Source organism: Phaenicophaeus curvirostris, chromosome 5 (assembly GCF_032191515.1).
Source record: "Phaenicophaeus curvirostris isolate KB17595 chromosome 5, BPBGC_Pcur_1.0, whole genome shotgun sequence".
NCBI lineage: Eukaryota > Metazoa > Chordata > Aves > Cuculiformes > Cuculidae > Phaenicophaeus > Phaenicophaeus curvirostris.
The window spans coordinates 30,348,286-30,367,119 of NC_091396.1; the positions used below are offsets into that span (position 1 = coordinate 30,348,286).

Below are 18,834 nucleotides of genomic sequence, written 5' to 3' on the forward strand. Positions count from 1 at the left end.
ATCGGTCCAGCCTGTTCAGATCCCTTTGAAGAGCCTCCCGACCTGCCAGCAGATCGACACTTCTACCCAGCTTAGTGTCATCCGCAAACTTGCTAGGGGTGCACTCAATGCCTTCATCCAGGTAATTGATAAAGAAATCACATATGACCACTAACTAAATCGCATGTGTTTCAGATTTAGAATGAACATGGGGCAGTGTTGGCCAGTACAACCATAACAGGGCCTTCACTTCTGCAAAGTAATTTCAGTACATATTTTTAACACCTGCTACAGTAACTGCAAGAGTATAAAAGCAAACAAAAATGACTAAATACCTAGGAAGACAACTAAATGTGTCACGTGTTACCTGAACTGAGAGGCTTGGTTTAGAAGGCAGCTATAGTCTTCAGGAAGCTCTATTAAACTATTTCTTTTCCTAGGATACCTGTGTAAGTGAAAGAATCATTACAAGAATAACGCAGATTACAGCAAAGAACAAAATAGTTAGTCACTGTCGTGCTAAGCTTTCAGTCCTTTCTGCAAACTTCTGTAGTTCTAGAGCAACTCTTCAGTCCCGGAAACCAAGTGAGAGGCTCAATATGGGAACTTCAGCATTTCCATACTCCAGCAAAAGTGATGAAATTAAATTTCACATGTAATCTACATGTATGAGGACATTTTATATTTCAATTAGCTTTTGGGTTTTTTGTACAGTTAGCCAGATAACTTGTCAAATAATGTTGTACATTCTCAATGAAAATCACTGCACAAGGAATAATAAACAGCCATTTAAAGAGAAATGTACCTTTGGTAGTAAAGCAGGAGGAAGAAAAACACGAGCACTCTAACTTGCCCACAACAGGCACTTCATTCTTTCAACAGTTTAACTTAAAAAGCAGAAGAGAAAAAAAATAAAAACAAAACCAAACTTACCTTATTGCAACGCTTTTCCCCTTGAAACAACTTAACACCACTGGGTCAGCACACCACCTATTTCAAACAAATGTTTGCAGATGACACTGTCTGATAATATACATTCAAGATGACTAAACTAAACTACTAAGCAATAAGCAAACAAAAAGCAGAGAAAGCATTGACAGTTTTAGCTAAAACTTTACAAGGTGAAACAGCTATTCTTTACAGTTTTACTTCAGGAAAAGAATCTAAGTTTGCATACAAGAAAAAAATCTATGTGAAAACCCCCACTTATTTATCAACATGCACATGAAAACAGAGTTAACACAGTTAAAATGAACAAGCAGACTTCAGGCGTGTTCGGGTTCTCAAAGTGAGCTTCCACTTTTGGAATATACCTACTGAAAGCCACATGTAGGAAAATACCATACATTCTACTATGAAAATAATTGTTGCTTTTATTTATTAACCATCACCCAATTGTTATTTTACAATGCTTTACTGCGTGTTGTATGTTTGCTTTGAATGACCACATGTGTCTACCAAAACAATGGCAGATATTAGCACGATGTTGGCACGTTAAACGGAAGAACTGGTACAGCAATGACTTCTTTCAAGTTATTTCTACAAAAAAGGAGAAGGCAGAGAGAACTGTAGCAGATGGTCAACGTAGTACGCTTCATTTAATGCATTTCTCAACAATCACCGAATTTAGTCTTCTGAAATAACATATGGGAGCTTGCATGATGATTTGACAACTGTTACTATTACACTAAACATGTAGCCTCCTTCCTGAAACCTGTTTTTGACTGGGAGCACTATGATGGATTTGTTAGCCCTGCCTTTAGTGATTGTTTTCTAAGGTTTACAAGCACCTGCCCTCTGTGTTCTCTAAGAATATGTCATTGAGCATACACATTGGAACACACAAGACAAACTTGTTTAATAATTTACTTGTGAAAATGCTGTTAATTTACAAGTACATATAATACAAGTACCATAATGCAATTAATTACAGCAAACTGCATGTAGGGAATTGTTAGCTCTATGGACTGTAAGTTGGAGTCAACAGCTCAAAACATCCCTACATCAAAGGAATCTAGGCAACAAAACAGAACAGAGGCAAAAATAATCCAAGGAAAAACTAGTGAGAGAGAATTCTGTCAAGAACCAGGAATAATAATTAATGCAACCAAGTGCTCAGATGGTCACAGTAAGTACATGAAAACATTGTTAAACACAATATAGCAGGATTATTCTCAGAGTTGAGGGAATGGTGCCTGTTTATTTTAACTTGTATTTTTGAACTGAGGATTTTACCAATTATTTCTTTTCAGCCGGATTGCATTGTGCATAATACTCAAATTGTACCTTTTAACTCTGAAGCTAACTTTGACATTTGTCCATCTATTTTGGAAATCCAGAGAAGAAATAGTACAAAGCCTCACACTGACAGATAGACAATTTTCCATATTCTCATGTTATACCTTGTATCATCAACACTTTTGCAGTAGACAAAGCAAGCAAAAGTTTATTATAGCTTCTTTCTGCATGAATGATTTCATTTAGAACGATTTCATGTAGGTCTGCAGGCACTAGTCGCTTAATCTACAACTGTTTAATTACCATAAAATATAGAATAGTTCATGTTTTTTTGAGCGCTTTAATAAATTCAGTATACCTATGCACATCAAACAAATGTTTGGGACTCTAGTATGAATTTGAGCTCAATCATTTATCAAGAAGTTTGATCCAGAGATACCCAAAGGGCACCACAACAGAAATACATGGCCTGTCCCATCCCAGTTAGTACCTTTGAAGCAGTGGATTTACTGTGTCCCAATATTCCTGGAAAAGCAGGAACAAATTGGTAGGTAAAGAGAGATAATTACAAAGTGCCTTGAATTGCCCTTCTTCAGAAACTGCAAAAGAAAAAGAAACCATGAATAACTTTAAGTGCTTCAGCACTGCTGAATAATTCACTCAAAACTAGAAATCTCCTGATCCCTTTTCCATCGAATAATATGCATCTAACAGCTTCAGCAAGCTCCTAGCTAGTACAATTTGATGTAATTCCACTGACTTAATCAGAGCTATAATATAATAAAACATTTTGCTGAGAATCTGCTTTAGGTTTGAGTTATTTGACACATACTAGTAAGTAAGTAAGTCATGCATAAGTCATTCTATAAAATAATTAAGTTGTCATTCTATAAAATAGAATTCCTTGCTCAAATTCCATTTTGCTGCACAATATGTAACAGGTTAGTGCAGAGGATTTCTATACCATGTTTTAGCTTTTCACTATTCTTTTGGCCTGCAATGACATTAAAATTTGTCCTGATCAAGTCAGTGCTAACATAATATAAAGTTGGGCGGGATGGTCATTTAATTGCTTTGCTACAGAAAATAGCATTTCTGATACACCAGGAACAGTCATCCCTATAGAATCAAAGTTCCAGACTAATGGTAAGGACAACAGCATATCACCAAGTGCAGAGATTTTGACTTACACATCCTAATCAAATTCCAGCTTAGTTCAGTTTACATAAATCAATTTATGATGTTATATTTTGTCCCAGTTGCTCATAGCAAGTTTGTTTCTCTTTCCCAAACAGCTGATGACTCTGTTTCACTGCATTTTGATAAAAGCCAAAATATTTATTTTTGGGTTTAGCACCTGTAATGCATTAGGATCCCTTAAGGAAGAGTTTTAAGTTTTATAACATGCCTTATTTCTGTTTGGCTCTGTTTTGCTGAATTCCTGTGTCTTAAGCATTTACCAACACCAGCAAATGTATAAAAGGGTGGGGCTGTTTGTTTTTTTTTAATAAATATACTCCAGGATATTTCTCAGGTGATGTAATATAAACCCCTAGAATTACCCTTAAATCATAGAATCTTTGTATTCACAAATACTTACCACTAACATATCATTGATAATTCACACATTTGCACCTGCTCAGAAGCAACTCCTTTCCACGCAAAGAAGGCTAAGACAACCCAGCTTCTCATGCCTGCCCCATCCTATATAAATCAGTATTTCCTTTTCTTGCCAAGTCTTACATTAATGCACTAAGTATTTTTAAGTTATTGTGACCATTTAAAAATTCCATTCTTAAAAAAACCCAAAACAGTAAGCAAAGTCAATAAACACATAGATTTGCTTTCTCATATTTACCTTGTAGTAGTTCCTCAGGTGGAGAGACTCCCAGCAAATAATGAAAAAATAAAGCAGCACAGCGGAGGTAAGGCATGATGCCTTTTTTAACACGATCCCACACATGCCACCCTGGAATATCCTGATTAAAGCAACTGTAATACACAAACGAGAAATAGCTGCAGTAATTCACAGTGCAAATCCTTCTGGCACTTTCACATTTTGCCCAGCATTAATAGGATAGCAGCTGTGTAGAAGTAACACCGGTGTACCCCAAATTCTGCAAAACTCAGCCACCGGCACCTGACTTGCAAATTTGCAAAGTCAGACCTTTTGCCCAAGGAATGAGTACTGAGTTTATGCTGAACACTTACATTAAGCATTCACATTATCTTAACTTATATTTTTCAGAATTATAAAAACCAACTCAGGATAGCCCAATTTAAACTGTGCAATACAGCATCACATGTAGAGCAATTGTTTTTTTATTACTGAAAGCCAGCAATTTTTTTAATGGTTAAAGTTTTTCCCATACAGTTGGTATTTTGAATGCAATTCCACAATGAGGAAATAAAAACAAACAAACACTCTTTGGGAACAATAAAACCAACAGAATCAAAAAATTAATTCCTCATACATCATTATAGAAGTCACAACAGTAATGCTCATTGTTTAAAATAAAACTATGCTAATCCCCTTTTTGACAAAGAATACTGGTGTGATACTCATCTCAGTAATTAATCTTGTAGTTTGAGTGATATGAAAATTTAGTCTACATTTCATAGTAAATTTAACTAACTTGCAATGTCCCTGTTTTCTAAAATTTTTTAACTTAATTAAATCCACATTTATGTGAAGATGTTCACACAAGTGTTGACTAGGACCTGTTGAGGAACAAGCGCTGAAGCCGTATTGCAGCATCACAGAGATTGCAAAATTATCATGCCAATTGTGCTGTTTAAGCACAGATGGGTCAAAGCTAGGAGACAACAATGCAGCCAGAAATTTAAACACGAAAAACTTCAGAGATAGGTTGCCTAAACTTTGGCATTTAATTATGTACCAAGGCATCTCAGTACAGTGACCCAATTTTCCAAAATGCACAGCACCTATGATTGTAACTCATGCCTCAGAGAAACTACTCATATCATTTAACTATCAAGTTTTAAATATTTAGAAATTTCAACTTAAAACTTTTAGACAAGTAAGCAGCATTGTCAATTCTTTAGAAACATATCTTAGCAACTAGCTTTGGTGAAGATAAATCAAAGCCCTAATTTGCAAAAGCAGCATCCATATTTTCTGCCATATTTCACACACAGATACTGAACTACTAAAGAGTCTGTAGTTATATCTATCAAAAAAGTCTGAAAAGATGGTCACTGCTTTTAGCTTTACAACTCTTCCCCCTTTTAAAATAGAGCCATTTCCTTCTTTCCAGTTTCCATCTGTAATTGTGAGATCTGAAAAAAAAAACCCAAATCAAGGCAAAGAAAAAATAACTCCTATAGTTAGTGGCTGTGTTTCACTCCACAATGGATACTGGCATTTTTTCATCCTTTCATCATTTACTCTGCTGTCCCTAAAAAGTAGTTATTTTAAATAATAATATTCCTTTTACCCACTTCCATTATTTCAATGTTCACGAGCATGGGAAGAAAGCACAAGGCATTGTGCTAAATCCCCACGCAAAATGGATATTTTGTTTTCCTGTTTTTTGAGTTGTTCAGGTCAATCCCATAACCTGCCATCTTTCTAGGAAAAGGCAATGCTCTAACTGAACTGCTACTTACCCACAGGTGTACTGGTAAACCTCTCTACAGAAAGACTCTGCAGACCGTGCCTCCTCACTGTTGTCAGGTGATCGAGCAGTAGGGGATTCTACACACAAAAAGATGAATCTCATTGCAAATGCACATCATCTGTGACACACGTCTCTTTACACACACTGAGCTCTACTTTTTTTTAAAGAAAAATCGTGTTAGAGAAATATCTCCACTTTATTTTGCTTAACTCTTTTCTATTTGCTGTTTTTAATCTAATAAAATATTCTCCTAAAACTTCATGCTATTAAGAAGAATCAGGATTAATGTCTTACTGCTCAACCTCATATAAAAACTGCTTTCTTCCCTTGAACTTTTGAAGATATTGTCCTACGCAGATAACACTATAGGATTTTTTTTTTTTTTTTAATTCCCATCATGCTGAAGAAAAAGGATAGTAGCTAGGAAGCCTGCAGGCTACCGACCATTTTACAGCAGCATGAAATACAGAGAAAAGTGGAATTCTCTCTTATCAGTTTATAGGATTCTGTATTTTGGCTTAGGTTGAAGGCTTAAAAAAAAGTTTATTTCCCACATCCACGCTAACTGTCACTGCACAGCTCAGAGCATTGCTGCTGGGCAGAGCTTTGCTACTCCAATGAGTGAAGAGGAAACAGTTACCACTCTGGAATGACCTGACTTGATTGAGTACTGATATATCAATAAATATTTTGTTTTCTTAGTCTAAGCACATGGAAGTGATATAATAAAATGCTCAGAAAATGACAGACTGCTATTTATTTTTCACTAGAAACAGTTATTGCTACCTAGCACTGCCACTTATTTGAGGGAGTTTACACCTGGAAGACATTACTGGTGCCTATCCATTATTTTTAAAAAATTGTGTAAAAGTGCCAGAATAATCTAGCCCAAATGCACACCTACCTCTTGCTGAAGAGACGACGATTTGTGTTATGTGTGCCAGTGTTGTCAGATGGAAGAGGTAGAGGTGGTTATAGGCTGAACTAATTGATGAAGGTTGCAAGTCTACAGTATCCTCCCAGTACAAAGATGGAAATGATAACACAACTCCCACCTACAGTGAAAGAGAAGAAACAAATATTCAAGGAAATTTGGTAATAGCTACACTGTTAATAGAAATTCTCATGCTATATATACACTTCACTTCTGTAATCAATTTAAATACATCCATTTATCTTGCTAGTCTTATTCACGAAGTGTAGTAAAAACTCACTGGAAAATGTTAACCATTTGTCCCTTCTAGCATGTAGGAAACTCAGATTTAGTTCCACTGCAATTACCAGTTTACAGACACATTGGGAAAGCTTGTCCAATTCCTAGAAAACTTAATTTCTGGGTTTTGACAGAAGACAAAGCACATGGGAAAAAGTGAGAAGAGGGACCAAGCATTAGTTAAAAAGGCAAGCAGGGCAAAACAGGTTTTATTCTGGTGGGTTTGGTTATTTGCTTGTTTGCATTTTGTTGGCTTTTTGTTGTGTGGTTTTGTTTCTTCAGTTGTTTTTTTAGAAGCAGAAGAAACTATGATTTGTATTAAGAACAGAAAGAAGAGGCTAAGAAGAGTAAAAAAGATGAGAGCGAACATAAAGGAATCAGAAGGTTATCATAGGTCTATTGAGACAAAAGGAAAGTGGGGGAAACAAGCTGAATGGGTGCATTTCTCAGGTATTTTTTTGAAGTTTGATAGCAATCAGAGTAGAAAAAGATGATTGAGACTGCAAACATGAATTTTAACAGGAGTGAGACAGCAAAGACTTGAAAGCTAGAAGAACAGCATAACTAAAAGTAAATGCTTGTATATAGCAGTCATATGTAACCATTTGCTCACATGCAGTCCTCATGTATAACCATGTGACTCATGCAAGTGAGCACATAAGGCAAGACTACCTACAAGGTAAAGTACACAAAGAAGCATGCTCAAAAAAAGAAAAGCATTACAATGAAGAATGAAATTAACCTGCTTACCAAAACGTGGAACATATCTACTTCTAAGAGGGATGGAGTGTCCTCCGCTTTAAAGTCTGGTAGAAGAACTACAAAACAAAGATACCAATTATACATTTGATATGTATTTTCTTCTTTGGGATTGAACTGCAATATCACAATCTGATTTTAGAGCTTTTATCATTTCTGTATTTTCATCAGAAAATGTCCAAGTCTCTGAGCTAAGTAAGTATCTAATTAGCTGCTTACCATTCATTTAATTGATTGTGTATCTGTTTAGGTATTTCCACATGCCAAATCAACTCACAATTTTAATGACTGTATCCTCAGAATTCTGAGATAAAAACATTTGATTCATTTCTCCAGCTCTAATAAAGGACACTCCGTTAAAGACAAAGTCCACATGTGTATTTAGGCACTGCAACACTAGATGCCTCACAATCTAACCCAATACAAAACCCTAACCTAAAAATCCTACTGAAAACAATGCAAGTGAAACAAGGGCATTCACAAAGGCTACCATGCTAACCCAGTCAGTAAGAAACACTGAGGATAGCTGTGTGTCTCCGACTAGCTCCTCCTTGAGACCAAAATGTCTTTAGGTTGGCTGCAAGGAGCCTTTTGAAAGTAGTAGAAAGATGAAGTCTCACAATTAAGAGAGAGGAATACCTGGTTTATGGTTTTATCCGCCTGTCTAGCACTGAAATAGAATAATTTTGAACACTGCCAGAAACAGATTGTTAAGCACTTGTAAATAATCCAGATCTAAGTATCTCCAGGCCTAGGTAATCTGGCAGAGGACTTTGGGGGGGACTTCAGTGATACAGAGCTGGCTTAACAGTATTTTTGATTACTTAAATTCAAGCAATACTCCATGATTACAAGCAACATTACAGAAACTGAAGTTATCACTGTTTGTCAGTGGTCTAACCTTTGCTTCTATGCTGTATTTACCTGTGTACCATTTTGCAACAAAAACTTCTGCAATACAAAAGGTAGTAAAGAAAAAGAATACAATACCTCCTAGAAGACGAATCAGATGTTTCTGAATCAGGACTTGTGGTGACGTTGTTCTCTGAGCAGCTGCAAATTGCACTAATGCTTTAAGGCCACTGTGCTACAGCGCAAGAGAAAATGGTCGAACATGAAAAAAAGGAAAACTCTAATAGTGAAATAAAGTTGTAAAAGCATATCTTCTTCTACAAACAGAAAAAAATACTGATAAGTGAAGTTAATATGAACTTCCAAGTATCAGCAGAAATATTAGTCTTCCAAAGTGTTCTTGGTTATCAATCTAAACATTGAGCTTCCCTCAAAGAATGACCTCAATGCCAACAGTTTCAACAGTAAGGTCTTTTATATATGCCTGTGTATTTTACATATATATCATTTTTGGTTTAAAATGTATTGTATATCTTACTTGCCCATACCTGTCTATTTCGTAGAGATCCAAATAAAGGCTTGCTCTCCGTTTCCAAAAGGTTTTCTTAAAATTAAACACAGAAAAAATCAAGTTGCTTTGTTCTACAGGAACTAGCGTAACATCTCTGTTAGAATACACTTAGTCCAAGATTTCTTCTTGGTATATGTACTTCTTTTTAAAGCACAACTTTATTCGGATAAAAGAACTCTTCTGAAAAATCTAGCATAATGGTACTAAGTGTTTCCCCGAAAAATAGCTGTAAGAGGCTTTTAAAAAACATTTGGTTTTCAGATCTCACTAACTATGGATTTAAAGGAATGCTGTTTCACATGAAGGATAAGATATTCTATGTATTTAGTTGTATTTTCAGTTATGCTTATACAATGCTCAAAAATATCAAGGTATGCTTTCAGGGATGCTATACAATCATCTTACTCTGAGATTCACACTAATGAACTTGACAGTAGTTTAAGAAATATATTTTGGAAACAAAATTTCCAAGCTGGAATACAATTCAACTTTCCTCCCTGAGTGCACTGGCTCTAACAGAATAATAAAGAGAAAATAAGCCAGTAAGAAACCACATTACTCAGTTGAGCAAAAAGATATCAATTCCAACAGATTTAAAAACAGATTTAAATCAAGTTTTTGTGCTTTAGTTGCTTTTCAGAGATGAACTGGTACACTTCAAGACCTTGGAATTTTTTTTTTTGTTATTTTCTTTGGGGACTTTTTTGGCTGGGAGGTTTCCAATTGTTTTGGGTTTTGTTTCTTTTTTAAACTACCCCTAAAAAAGGTGTTTTAACTTAGCACTTCCATACATCAGTTCAACACAATGTGTGGAGCTGAGGAAACACAAGAAAAGTCAGACTTGACTTTTGAAGCATCTGGCTTGAAGTAATAAAAAGCAACTCACAACCTGGAAGTCAATGATGCTTTGAACCTCCTCTAGAGACTCCATTACCACAGGTAGCTATGGCTCCCTGTCTAGGCAGCTTGGTTACAGGCCTGTTTTAATGCTGCACCCTAAGACTAGAAGCCAAGTAGGCAGTTTTGCTTTACCATTTCACAGAAGCTCACTCCATAAACAAAAATTAACCCAAGGAAGCTGTGTGGCCTAGGATAAGTCAGATTGTAACAGTGGTGCCTCTGGTTTTATAATCTTGGCCTGGTAAGGCATCTGAATTTTCCTACTTCTGCCATATGCTTTCGATATCACATTTGTGACAATAGTTATTGTATTTATACACTTGCTGGCAAACTCATCCCTGACAGCCACCAAGGTCGTCTTTTAAGATATCAAATGAGAACAATTTGCACAGCACTAAGTGCATTAATGCTAACAGAGCTGGGTGGCTTCCAGTCTCTCCGTAAGAATTCTTCAAGGATAGAGACAGAAATAATGAGCAAGGCAGCACTATTTCACAGCTGTTAGATATTTGACTGTGTAGGAGATGCCTGCAGGTTAATGATCTTTGGCAGCCTGAAGATAATCATTGAACATGCTTAATATTACAATTAATAACATGGACAATGCTCACTCTGCTCTCCCAGATTAAACTCAATGTTGGCATTCCATACCTTATTTTATAAACTACCACCTAACATAAACATTCCATTATTTATATTGGTTTATAGATTACCATTCTGTTATTATATATGTAATTACATTTCATATATATTGTTATACTATCACATACTGCTCTTATTTATGTAGAATTATTATTATTATTATTGTTACTACTACAGTCAGACTGTATAAGCTTACACAATCAACCAACTAAGATTTTCAAGTCATAAGAAGAAATAAACCCAAATTACACTTTACCTATACACTGGATGGTAAAAGCACACGTGCTCCAAGTCATCACAGGAATCCGGTAATCAGTTTCATTTGGAGCAACTTTTAGACCAACTCTATAAATGGTGGTGGCAAAGAGAATAAGCATCTCCTTGATACTACTTGAGTATTTGGCTCTGCAAAAGCAAGCCAAGATAATTTCAGTCTGAATTAATAATAGTGGTTTTTTACTTACCAGTCAACCATTAACTAAGAAAGTCTAAGTTACTTATGAAAGAATTCTTGAATACTAAGGCCCTTGGTCTGTTCAGAGGAGAAAAAAATTACTAGCTTCTAGCAATAAACAAGTACCTTAACATAACAGGCTCTAAAAATTGAAAGATTAGGAGCTGCCAGGCTGGAAGGAGTCTGTTTAAGTAGATACACTGTATTATACATCACATAAAAAAATGCAAAGATTTAAATCAAAATAAAATACACTGGAAAAAAATGCAAGTAAGCAAACAATTATAAGTGCTGGAGTGAAAAATACATGCCATCTCATAAGGCACTAAAAATGGAAAGGACATTTAAAACGTTTTCATCTATCCTGCATTACTGCACTTTACACTAAGTGAAATCTACTCCTGCAACAGACATACAGCAGGAAAATTAAGACAGACAGACATTACATAACTTGCAGAGAGGCACAGCAATATCCCAAATCAGTGGAATTGTGGATTAGTAAATTCCAGGCTGCTAGCTTCGTAACAAGGACATGAGAACTACCAGCCTGAATTTGACGAAGAGGTCCATTTAGTTCTGCACAGATCCGATATTAAGTAAATGCTTACAGAAAAGCATAAATAAGCCCATATTCAGACCAAGCAAATCACGTGCCTTTCTTTCAATACAAATCATGAACTATACCTATGTTATTTTAGGGAGAATTAACATAATGCAGAGAGCACTTCCAGTAACACTTACGAGGACTGAACTCCAAAACTAAGGATGGAATGGAATTCCAAAGCAGAGTTCCCGACTCCCTTGTTGGTGAAAGCTGGAAGATTTTGTTTCTCGCCTTCCAGAAAAAAAAATTAAAACCAGGTTAAAGAAACAAATAGGTTGCTACAGTTTTTGCAACAGTAACAGAAGTGAAAAGTCTTTTAATTTTAAACTAGTTTGAAAATAATTGTAAATGGACCTCACCAGCCAGAATGTATTCTAACCCCCCTTCTTAAGAAATACTTTCTTCCATTCCCAGAAATATGAAGATTAAAAGTAGCGCTTTGCTAGTGAGGTAAAAGAAGAACTGTCCTGTACTTTAAGAGTGCAAGGAATATGTTGATCCTCTGTATCTTCTGTTTTCTGAACACGTTTTTATTTTGGCCCTTTAAATTAAATTTTTCTCTTTTATGCTACATCACTGTCAATACAAAAGTTTACAATAGTTTAATTAACACTGAGTGTTAGATGGCGGCTACCCTCTCCTAGGGTACATAATTCTATTGTACAGGGAAGACGGAAAGAATTTAACAGAAACCAGAAAACTGGTGAGGGCACTGTGAAATCAGGACATCAGCTCAGAAAGGGCCATGACTTTACCACAAGCTTTACTTGATACTGACTTAATTGACAGGAAAAAAAATTTTTTAATTTTAAGTTTTCTTTTGGCATTAGTTACAATATGTACTGGTATATTAGATATGCTGCAGAAAACCTTCAAAATTAGGATAACAAACCTTTAGCATTTTTCACACTGTAGCCTGATATCCTGACTATGATAATCTCCAGCCACCTTGCCAGAGACAGAATTTGAGATACTGCCTCTGCATCCTCACTGCAAACAGAAATAGAAAGTAGGCTTTACTTTTAACACTCGAAGAATCATCTTAGAAATAGAGGACAAGTTTAGATCAAAACAGAATAATGCAGTACTTGCACAGTTTTGCTGGCTTTGTAAATTTTAGGCAAACAGTACAAAATGAAGTGTTAGGCTAAATACTAAATCTAGGTACTTTCTCGTTTGATACCAGCTCCAAAAAAAAACAGCCAATCCAAAACCGTTAAAAGAAAATTTGAATAACAAAAGCAGCATGTTTGTCTGAATAGTCAGTAGAGAGACAAGCAGTCTTTTATACTGATTAGGAAGGTCAGGCCAAGTTTCCCTTCCAAACATTTGAAGAGCAAACCAGACCCAAAGTTAAGTTTTGCTTTTTTTTTAATTTAAAGGCTATGCAATCTGGTAATTCACCTGTTTATTTTTTGAACCTGCAATGGAACGATAGGAATCACAGTATTGCACAGAGATTTACAAAGTGGACAAAGATACTCTCCATTCTCCAGGTCAAATATCTGTTCAACATGTAGACGTTGCCTAAAGTTCAGCTGCATGGCTTCAAAGTACCTAAAATATTGAAAAGGAAGTCACTAGAAAGTGAAATGGCTCAATTACGACATGAAAACAAGTGTTCAAGTAATTAAATGTGTTATCTAGCAAATACCTATCCAAACGAACAAACAAGTCTTTTCCTTTGATGTACTTCTTTCATGTACTTGGATGAGGAAACAAAATAAAACCACTGAGCACACACAAGAACTCATGCAGAAATTCATGGTATACCACTCATGCAAAAATGATGGCACCTTTTCCTTGCTTTTTAGATGTTTTTTTAAATTTCGTTACCTTTTTTTAAGGGAAGCAGTCCTTAAGTTTTCTACTTTCTCCTCACAACATTTTCAATGTAATGAAACATTGTCTCTAACATATCTCTCTTATGCAACTCATTACAGCAAGTCTGAAACGGGGATTGTACATATTTTTATTTTATTTTAGGAAAAACTATCGGTAGCATTTAATGAATAATGCCGTGGCAATGACTGAGTCTCATGACTAGGCAAAGAAACTGTAAAAATCTAAGAGGAAAAGAGGATAATTTACATTACAATATCACACTTCAGCAATTTCACACTCGAAAGGAAACTAAGAAATAGCTGTTATCTTTGTATAGGTTTCATTATTATTTCACCCACTCAGTGGATGCAGTAAGCCTTCAAATTTCATTAATATCTCAGTGGTGTTATCAGGAACAAAAAGATCCAACATAAAAATCTTCTTGCCTGGATGCAGTCAATTAAATTCAGTACTAATGTTCAGACTGGGCGTGTGGGATCTTAAAGACAGATACGAAATTATCTAACTTTCCCACTAAGGTAATTTTTGCTTTAAATCATGCATCTTAAGGGTAAAATAAAATCCCATTTATGTAATAAGAAAGTACGTGGAGTGGTGCATCTGCACAAGTTCTAATGATTACAGAACATTTAGGAAAGTATTGCGTTACAATCAATAAAAACAGCATTTATTCTCCCACATTCAAAAAACTATGTGTTTTGTAAGCAACTCCTCTTCCTACTACAAAGATACTCCATTCATTTGAACTCGTACTGTCTTAGAGAGTATTTTGCAGTATTTTTAGGCTGCACAGATACTCTAGAAAGGTGCGGCAGACATTGTTGGGAGAAATATTAGTAAGTTAGAATGTCTGTTATATAATAAATAAAAGACTATACTCAAACCTTCTGTGCAATCCCATCTGAGAAGAGCATGTTGTCCATTTTAATCCCACTTACCTATACAGCAATTCATCTGTTCTTAAAAAGAGCAAGGGAACCGAGCTCCAATGTTGCACTACTTAGACCTACGCAAATGTAGATGGATCTGCCAAGAGCAGATGTATTATACTCAAAGAACACACCTCCATATCATTTTAAGTGCGTGAACCTATTCGTTCTGTTTTATTGTAAAAAAGAAAAACTATATTTATACACACATACAGAAAAGTAAATGATAAACTAGAAGTGTAGTTGGATTATTTTTTAGAGCAGAATGGCACAACTACTAACAACAAATGTCAAGAGATTGTTTATGTCATATAATAATGCAAAGTAGCTTGCAACTGCATAAGCCAACTCTCTATCTGTTGATAAGACTACAGTGAGATTATTTCTATTATCATTTCCCACTATTTATCTTGTTTAGAATTGCCAGACATATGCAGAGTCAAATGCAGAGAGCATTAGCTGTGCTCTGTGTAATCCTACAAAGGTAGCTGCAACCAGGATGACTATATTCTACAAATGAAGTAACTCGGTCTTTTAGTATTTAAGGTTACATTCTGATCTACCATACCTAATCTAAATTGTAGGTTCCCCTAAACAATAGAAACTGAGTGAAGCATTTAAGAACTGTATCAATTCTTCCCTTCTACTTTTTATTAAGAATTTATTCACCAATAGCAAAGGGGTAGGAAAGAATTACAGGTAGATTTAACCATTTGTATTCTATTTCAAATGCCAGATTCTCATCTAAAGACTCAGTGGAATATATCAGCTTCATCCTTTAAGTACTGTTGCTATAAAACACTCACCAGGAAGATTCCTACTGGTTCTCATTGGATTGGTAAAAATAAATGTACTAGACGTGCTTTCTTATTGCTGACCACTTTTACCCCATGGATTTTATTTGCATAGATTAGTAACTCCTTAGAGATTCTGCCTTGGAGCACAAAAGGAAAAAACTTTTGATGGTGATTTTCTTCATCAGGTCAAAACTTCTCATGCCACACTTCATTTTTAGACAAATACAAATAGTTTTGACTCCTAAATTAAATATCCACTTACTGTACTGTGTTTTCAGTGTGCATGTAGATGTTTTGGAAAACAGAACAATAAAAAAAACATTTAAAGGCTTCAAAGACTCATCCTTACTTCTGCCAGCAGACTGCGTGCATCACATGGCCACAGCTTCCTGTGTGGGTCCCACACGGTAAGTCAGGGTGCATGAAGAGAGGATCTAGTGTATCTAGAAAGACACAGTAGAAAGAAATTATTGAAAGAACAATAACAATTTCACATCAGTATGAAAGAAATTAACAACAGTATACACAGAACAAGTCTTCAGATTTTGTTTTCCCCACAGCTTACACAGTCACATTAAAATCCTGTTTGTCCAGCTTCTCCAAACCAATATTCCAGCAAAGTAATCACACTGAAGGACCTTCCACTAATTATGAAGAAAAAGACAACAAAATTCAAAAGCAATAGTAAAAATAAATAAAAAAAGGTCTTCAGTATTCAAATAGCTCTTGTGGTTGGATTCATTGCCAATAAAGCTTTTAGTGTATTTGTTATATTTTTAAAATCAAAAAGAAAAATAATGAAACTATCAGTATTTCTCTAACTAATCCCATAATATTTTCAAATGACTGACATGAAATAAATATTAATCTTGCATAATTCTTAACAGCAACAATGTTATGAGAATGTAATAGTGTCTTTCTGCTGCATATGCACTCAAAGTGAGATTCCATTTTCCCCTTAAGGAGATCTAATATTGAGTGGAACTACAACAGTCCTCCAAACCTCACTCGGTGGATCACATGATTTTGAAGACATGCACCCGAATTTTTCATATAAAGTTAAAAAAAGAAAAAACAAACACCAAAAACTAGCATCCAAGTCTCACTGAAAATATAATTTTATTTGACAGCAGCTCCAAATCAAACAAACACTGAAATAAGAAAGCGAACTTTGGTATAACACTAACATGCCACTATTTGCCTTTCTGCTGTGGGCACAAGCATTTTCACATTTGTTTAGATCTTCAAATTAATTTAGCCTTGAGAAGAGGAGGCTGAGGGGAGACCTCATTGCTCTCTATAACTACCTGAAAGGAGGTTGTAGAGAGGAGGGTGATGGCCTCTTCTCCCAGGCGACAGGGGACAGGACAAGAGAGAATGGCCTCAAGCTCTGCCAGGGCAGATTTAGGCTGGACATTAGGAAAAAATTTTTCACAGAAAGGGTCATTGGGCACTGTAACAGGCTACCCAGCGAGGTGGTTGATTCACCTTCCCTGGAGGTGTTTAAGGCACAGGTGGATGAGGTGCTAAGGGGCATGGTTTAGTGTTTGATAGGAATGGTTGGACTCGATGATCCGTTGGGTCTCTTCCAACCTGGTTATTCTATGATTCTATAATAAAAAGAGAGGGCTTACAAGCCTAATTCTAACTGATGAGCTGCAGAGGACTGCACAGCAGAGAAGTGCTATAAACAATATCCAGAAGTGACTTTAGGAAAAAGGAACGTAATTCTCTTCCTTTTTTCAGTTACTTCAGTAGCCAAATATGCCGCTGCAGAAAGCTTACAAATGTATCAAAGTACAAGGACACAGGATTTAATCTGTACTTCAGAGTACCAGAGAAGTTCTATAACAGCTGGCTCAAAATTGCCATTATTAGTAGTTCACTGCTGAAAAAGAATATGGATCAAACAGGATTCTGTAGGAGTCTGTCCTCGTTCTAGGACTATGCAGTATTTGTTAATGAGTTAGAGGACAAAACACAAAACATCTTATTAACTGAAACAACTTGGTAAGGGTTTGCAAGTACGACAGAATAGGGCAATACTCTAGAGCAATAAACAATGCTGACTTCCCTTGCTTTAGAATTCCATTTGATAACATTCAAGAGCGTACTTCTAAACTAAAGCAGGAATTATGAACTGCACAGACAGACTTCTAAGCTATTTGCTAGAGTGTAGCGTCATTAAAAAAATAAAAACTAGAAGTTGTTGCACAATGGCAACGAACTAGAAAATATCTTGAGAGCACTTTCAGACCTCCAATTTTATTATCTTTCAACACTGCATCCTTATTCCTTATACATTCATCAACTTGAATTAACAGAATTTGAAATGATGATTGACTCAGCTTTATAAGAAGATATGGACATATAAAGAGAATGTATATTCACAGAATCATAGAATGGTTTGGGTCAGGAAAGACCAAACAGTTCCAACTCCCCTGTTAGGGACACCTTTCACTGGATCAGGTTGATTAAAGCCTCATCCTGTTTGGCCTTGAACACCTCCAGGCATCAGGCATCCACATCTTCTCTGGGCAACCTGTTCCAGTGCCTCACCACCCTCACAGGAAAAATTTCCTTCCTAATATCTAATTTAAATCTCCCCTCTTTCACTTCAAAACCCTATCCTGGTCCTATCACTACGCTTCCTAATAAAAGAGCCCTTCCCCAGCTTTCTTGTAGGGCCCCTTTAAGTACCCTTTAAGGCTGCTGTAAGGTCTCCCTGGAGCCCTCTCTACTCTAGGTTGAACAAGCACAAATCTCTCAATCTGTCCTCATATGGGAGTTGCTCCAGCCCTTTGACTAATTACCAAGGTGAATGCACTGAAGTTGCCTAGATATTGTTTTCAACCCTTCTCTGGACTGCATTTCTCATTAAAATTAACAGCTATCAAGCACATGATCTTGAGTTATTATTAATTTTCTTTTCCAAAAACAGGGCAAAACATACTTACCAACTTAGGTTTTCCCATTTCTTTCTATTTATTTTCTTTCTTTCCCTTAAGTAACTCACCTAAACCTTTTTCATGTTTAATTAACTTTTATTCATAAAAAAAGTCCGGTTGGTCTTTGTGTTTCCTGCTACCAATAAGCTACTATGAAATTTTAACACTATTTTTTCTGTCAATCTCCTGTATTCTTTTTTTTTCATTAATCAGATGATATCATATGATCCTTGTTTAAATTTTTTGGGGGGGTTTTATGTGCTGTTATTCCTGGAAATGGAAAAAAAAACCAAACCCTCCCGAGGCTGTCATACTGGCCTCTGATAATGTTCGTGTATTTCCTCCATATTGGGAAAGTTTGCGCTGCACTTGAATAAACAGGAACTGCTAACATTCTTCAATTTTTTTCCCGACCGACCACTCCTACCCAATCTCTACGTTTTACAAAATCTTTTCATGGAT

The 18,834-nt window shown here is 35.9% G+C and overlaps 1 protein-coding gene across 4 annotated transcripts in view; it reads right to left on the reverse strand.

The window, feature by feature from the left end:
* The window catches only part of UBR1 (ubiquitin protein ligase E3 component n-recognin 1), a 69,072-nt gene that overhangs the window by 4,706 nt on the left and 45,532 nt on the right, over positions 1-18,834 (reverse strand). For all 4 annotated transcript variants that reach the window (XM_069858157.1, XM_069858155.1, XM_069858156.1 and 1 more), the window contains exons 31-44: positions 15,774-15,867; positions 13,258-13,410; positions 12,746-12,843; positions 11,991-12,084; positions 11,052-11,200; positions 9,231-9,286; positions 8,821-8,917; positions 7,822-7,889; positions 6,763-6,913; positions 5,848-5,935; positions 4,076-4,209; positions 2,708-2,816; positions 913-969; positions 347-424 (exon numbers count right to left, since the gene is read on the reverse strand). In XM_069858157.1, the coding sequence (XP_069714258.1) occupies positions 347-424; positions 913-969; positions 2,708-2,816; positions 4,076-4,209; positions 5,848-5,935; positions 6,763-6,913; positions 7,822-7,889; positions 8,821-8,917; positions 9,231-9,286; positions 11,052-11,200; positions 11,991-12,084; positions 12,746-12,843; positions 13,258-13,410; positions 15,774-15,867 (1,426 nt within the window). The remainder of the gene's footprint in view (positions 1-346; positions 425-912; positions 970-2,707; positions 2,817-4,075; positions 4,210-5,847; positions 5,936-6,762; positions 6,914-7,821; positions 7,890-8,820; positions 8,918-9,230; positions 9,287-11,051; positions 11,201-11,990; positions 12,085-12,745; positions 12,844-13,257; positions 13,411-15,773; positions 15,868-18,834) is intronic.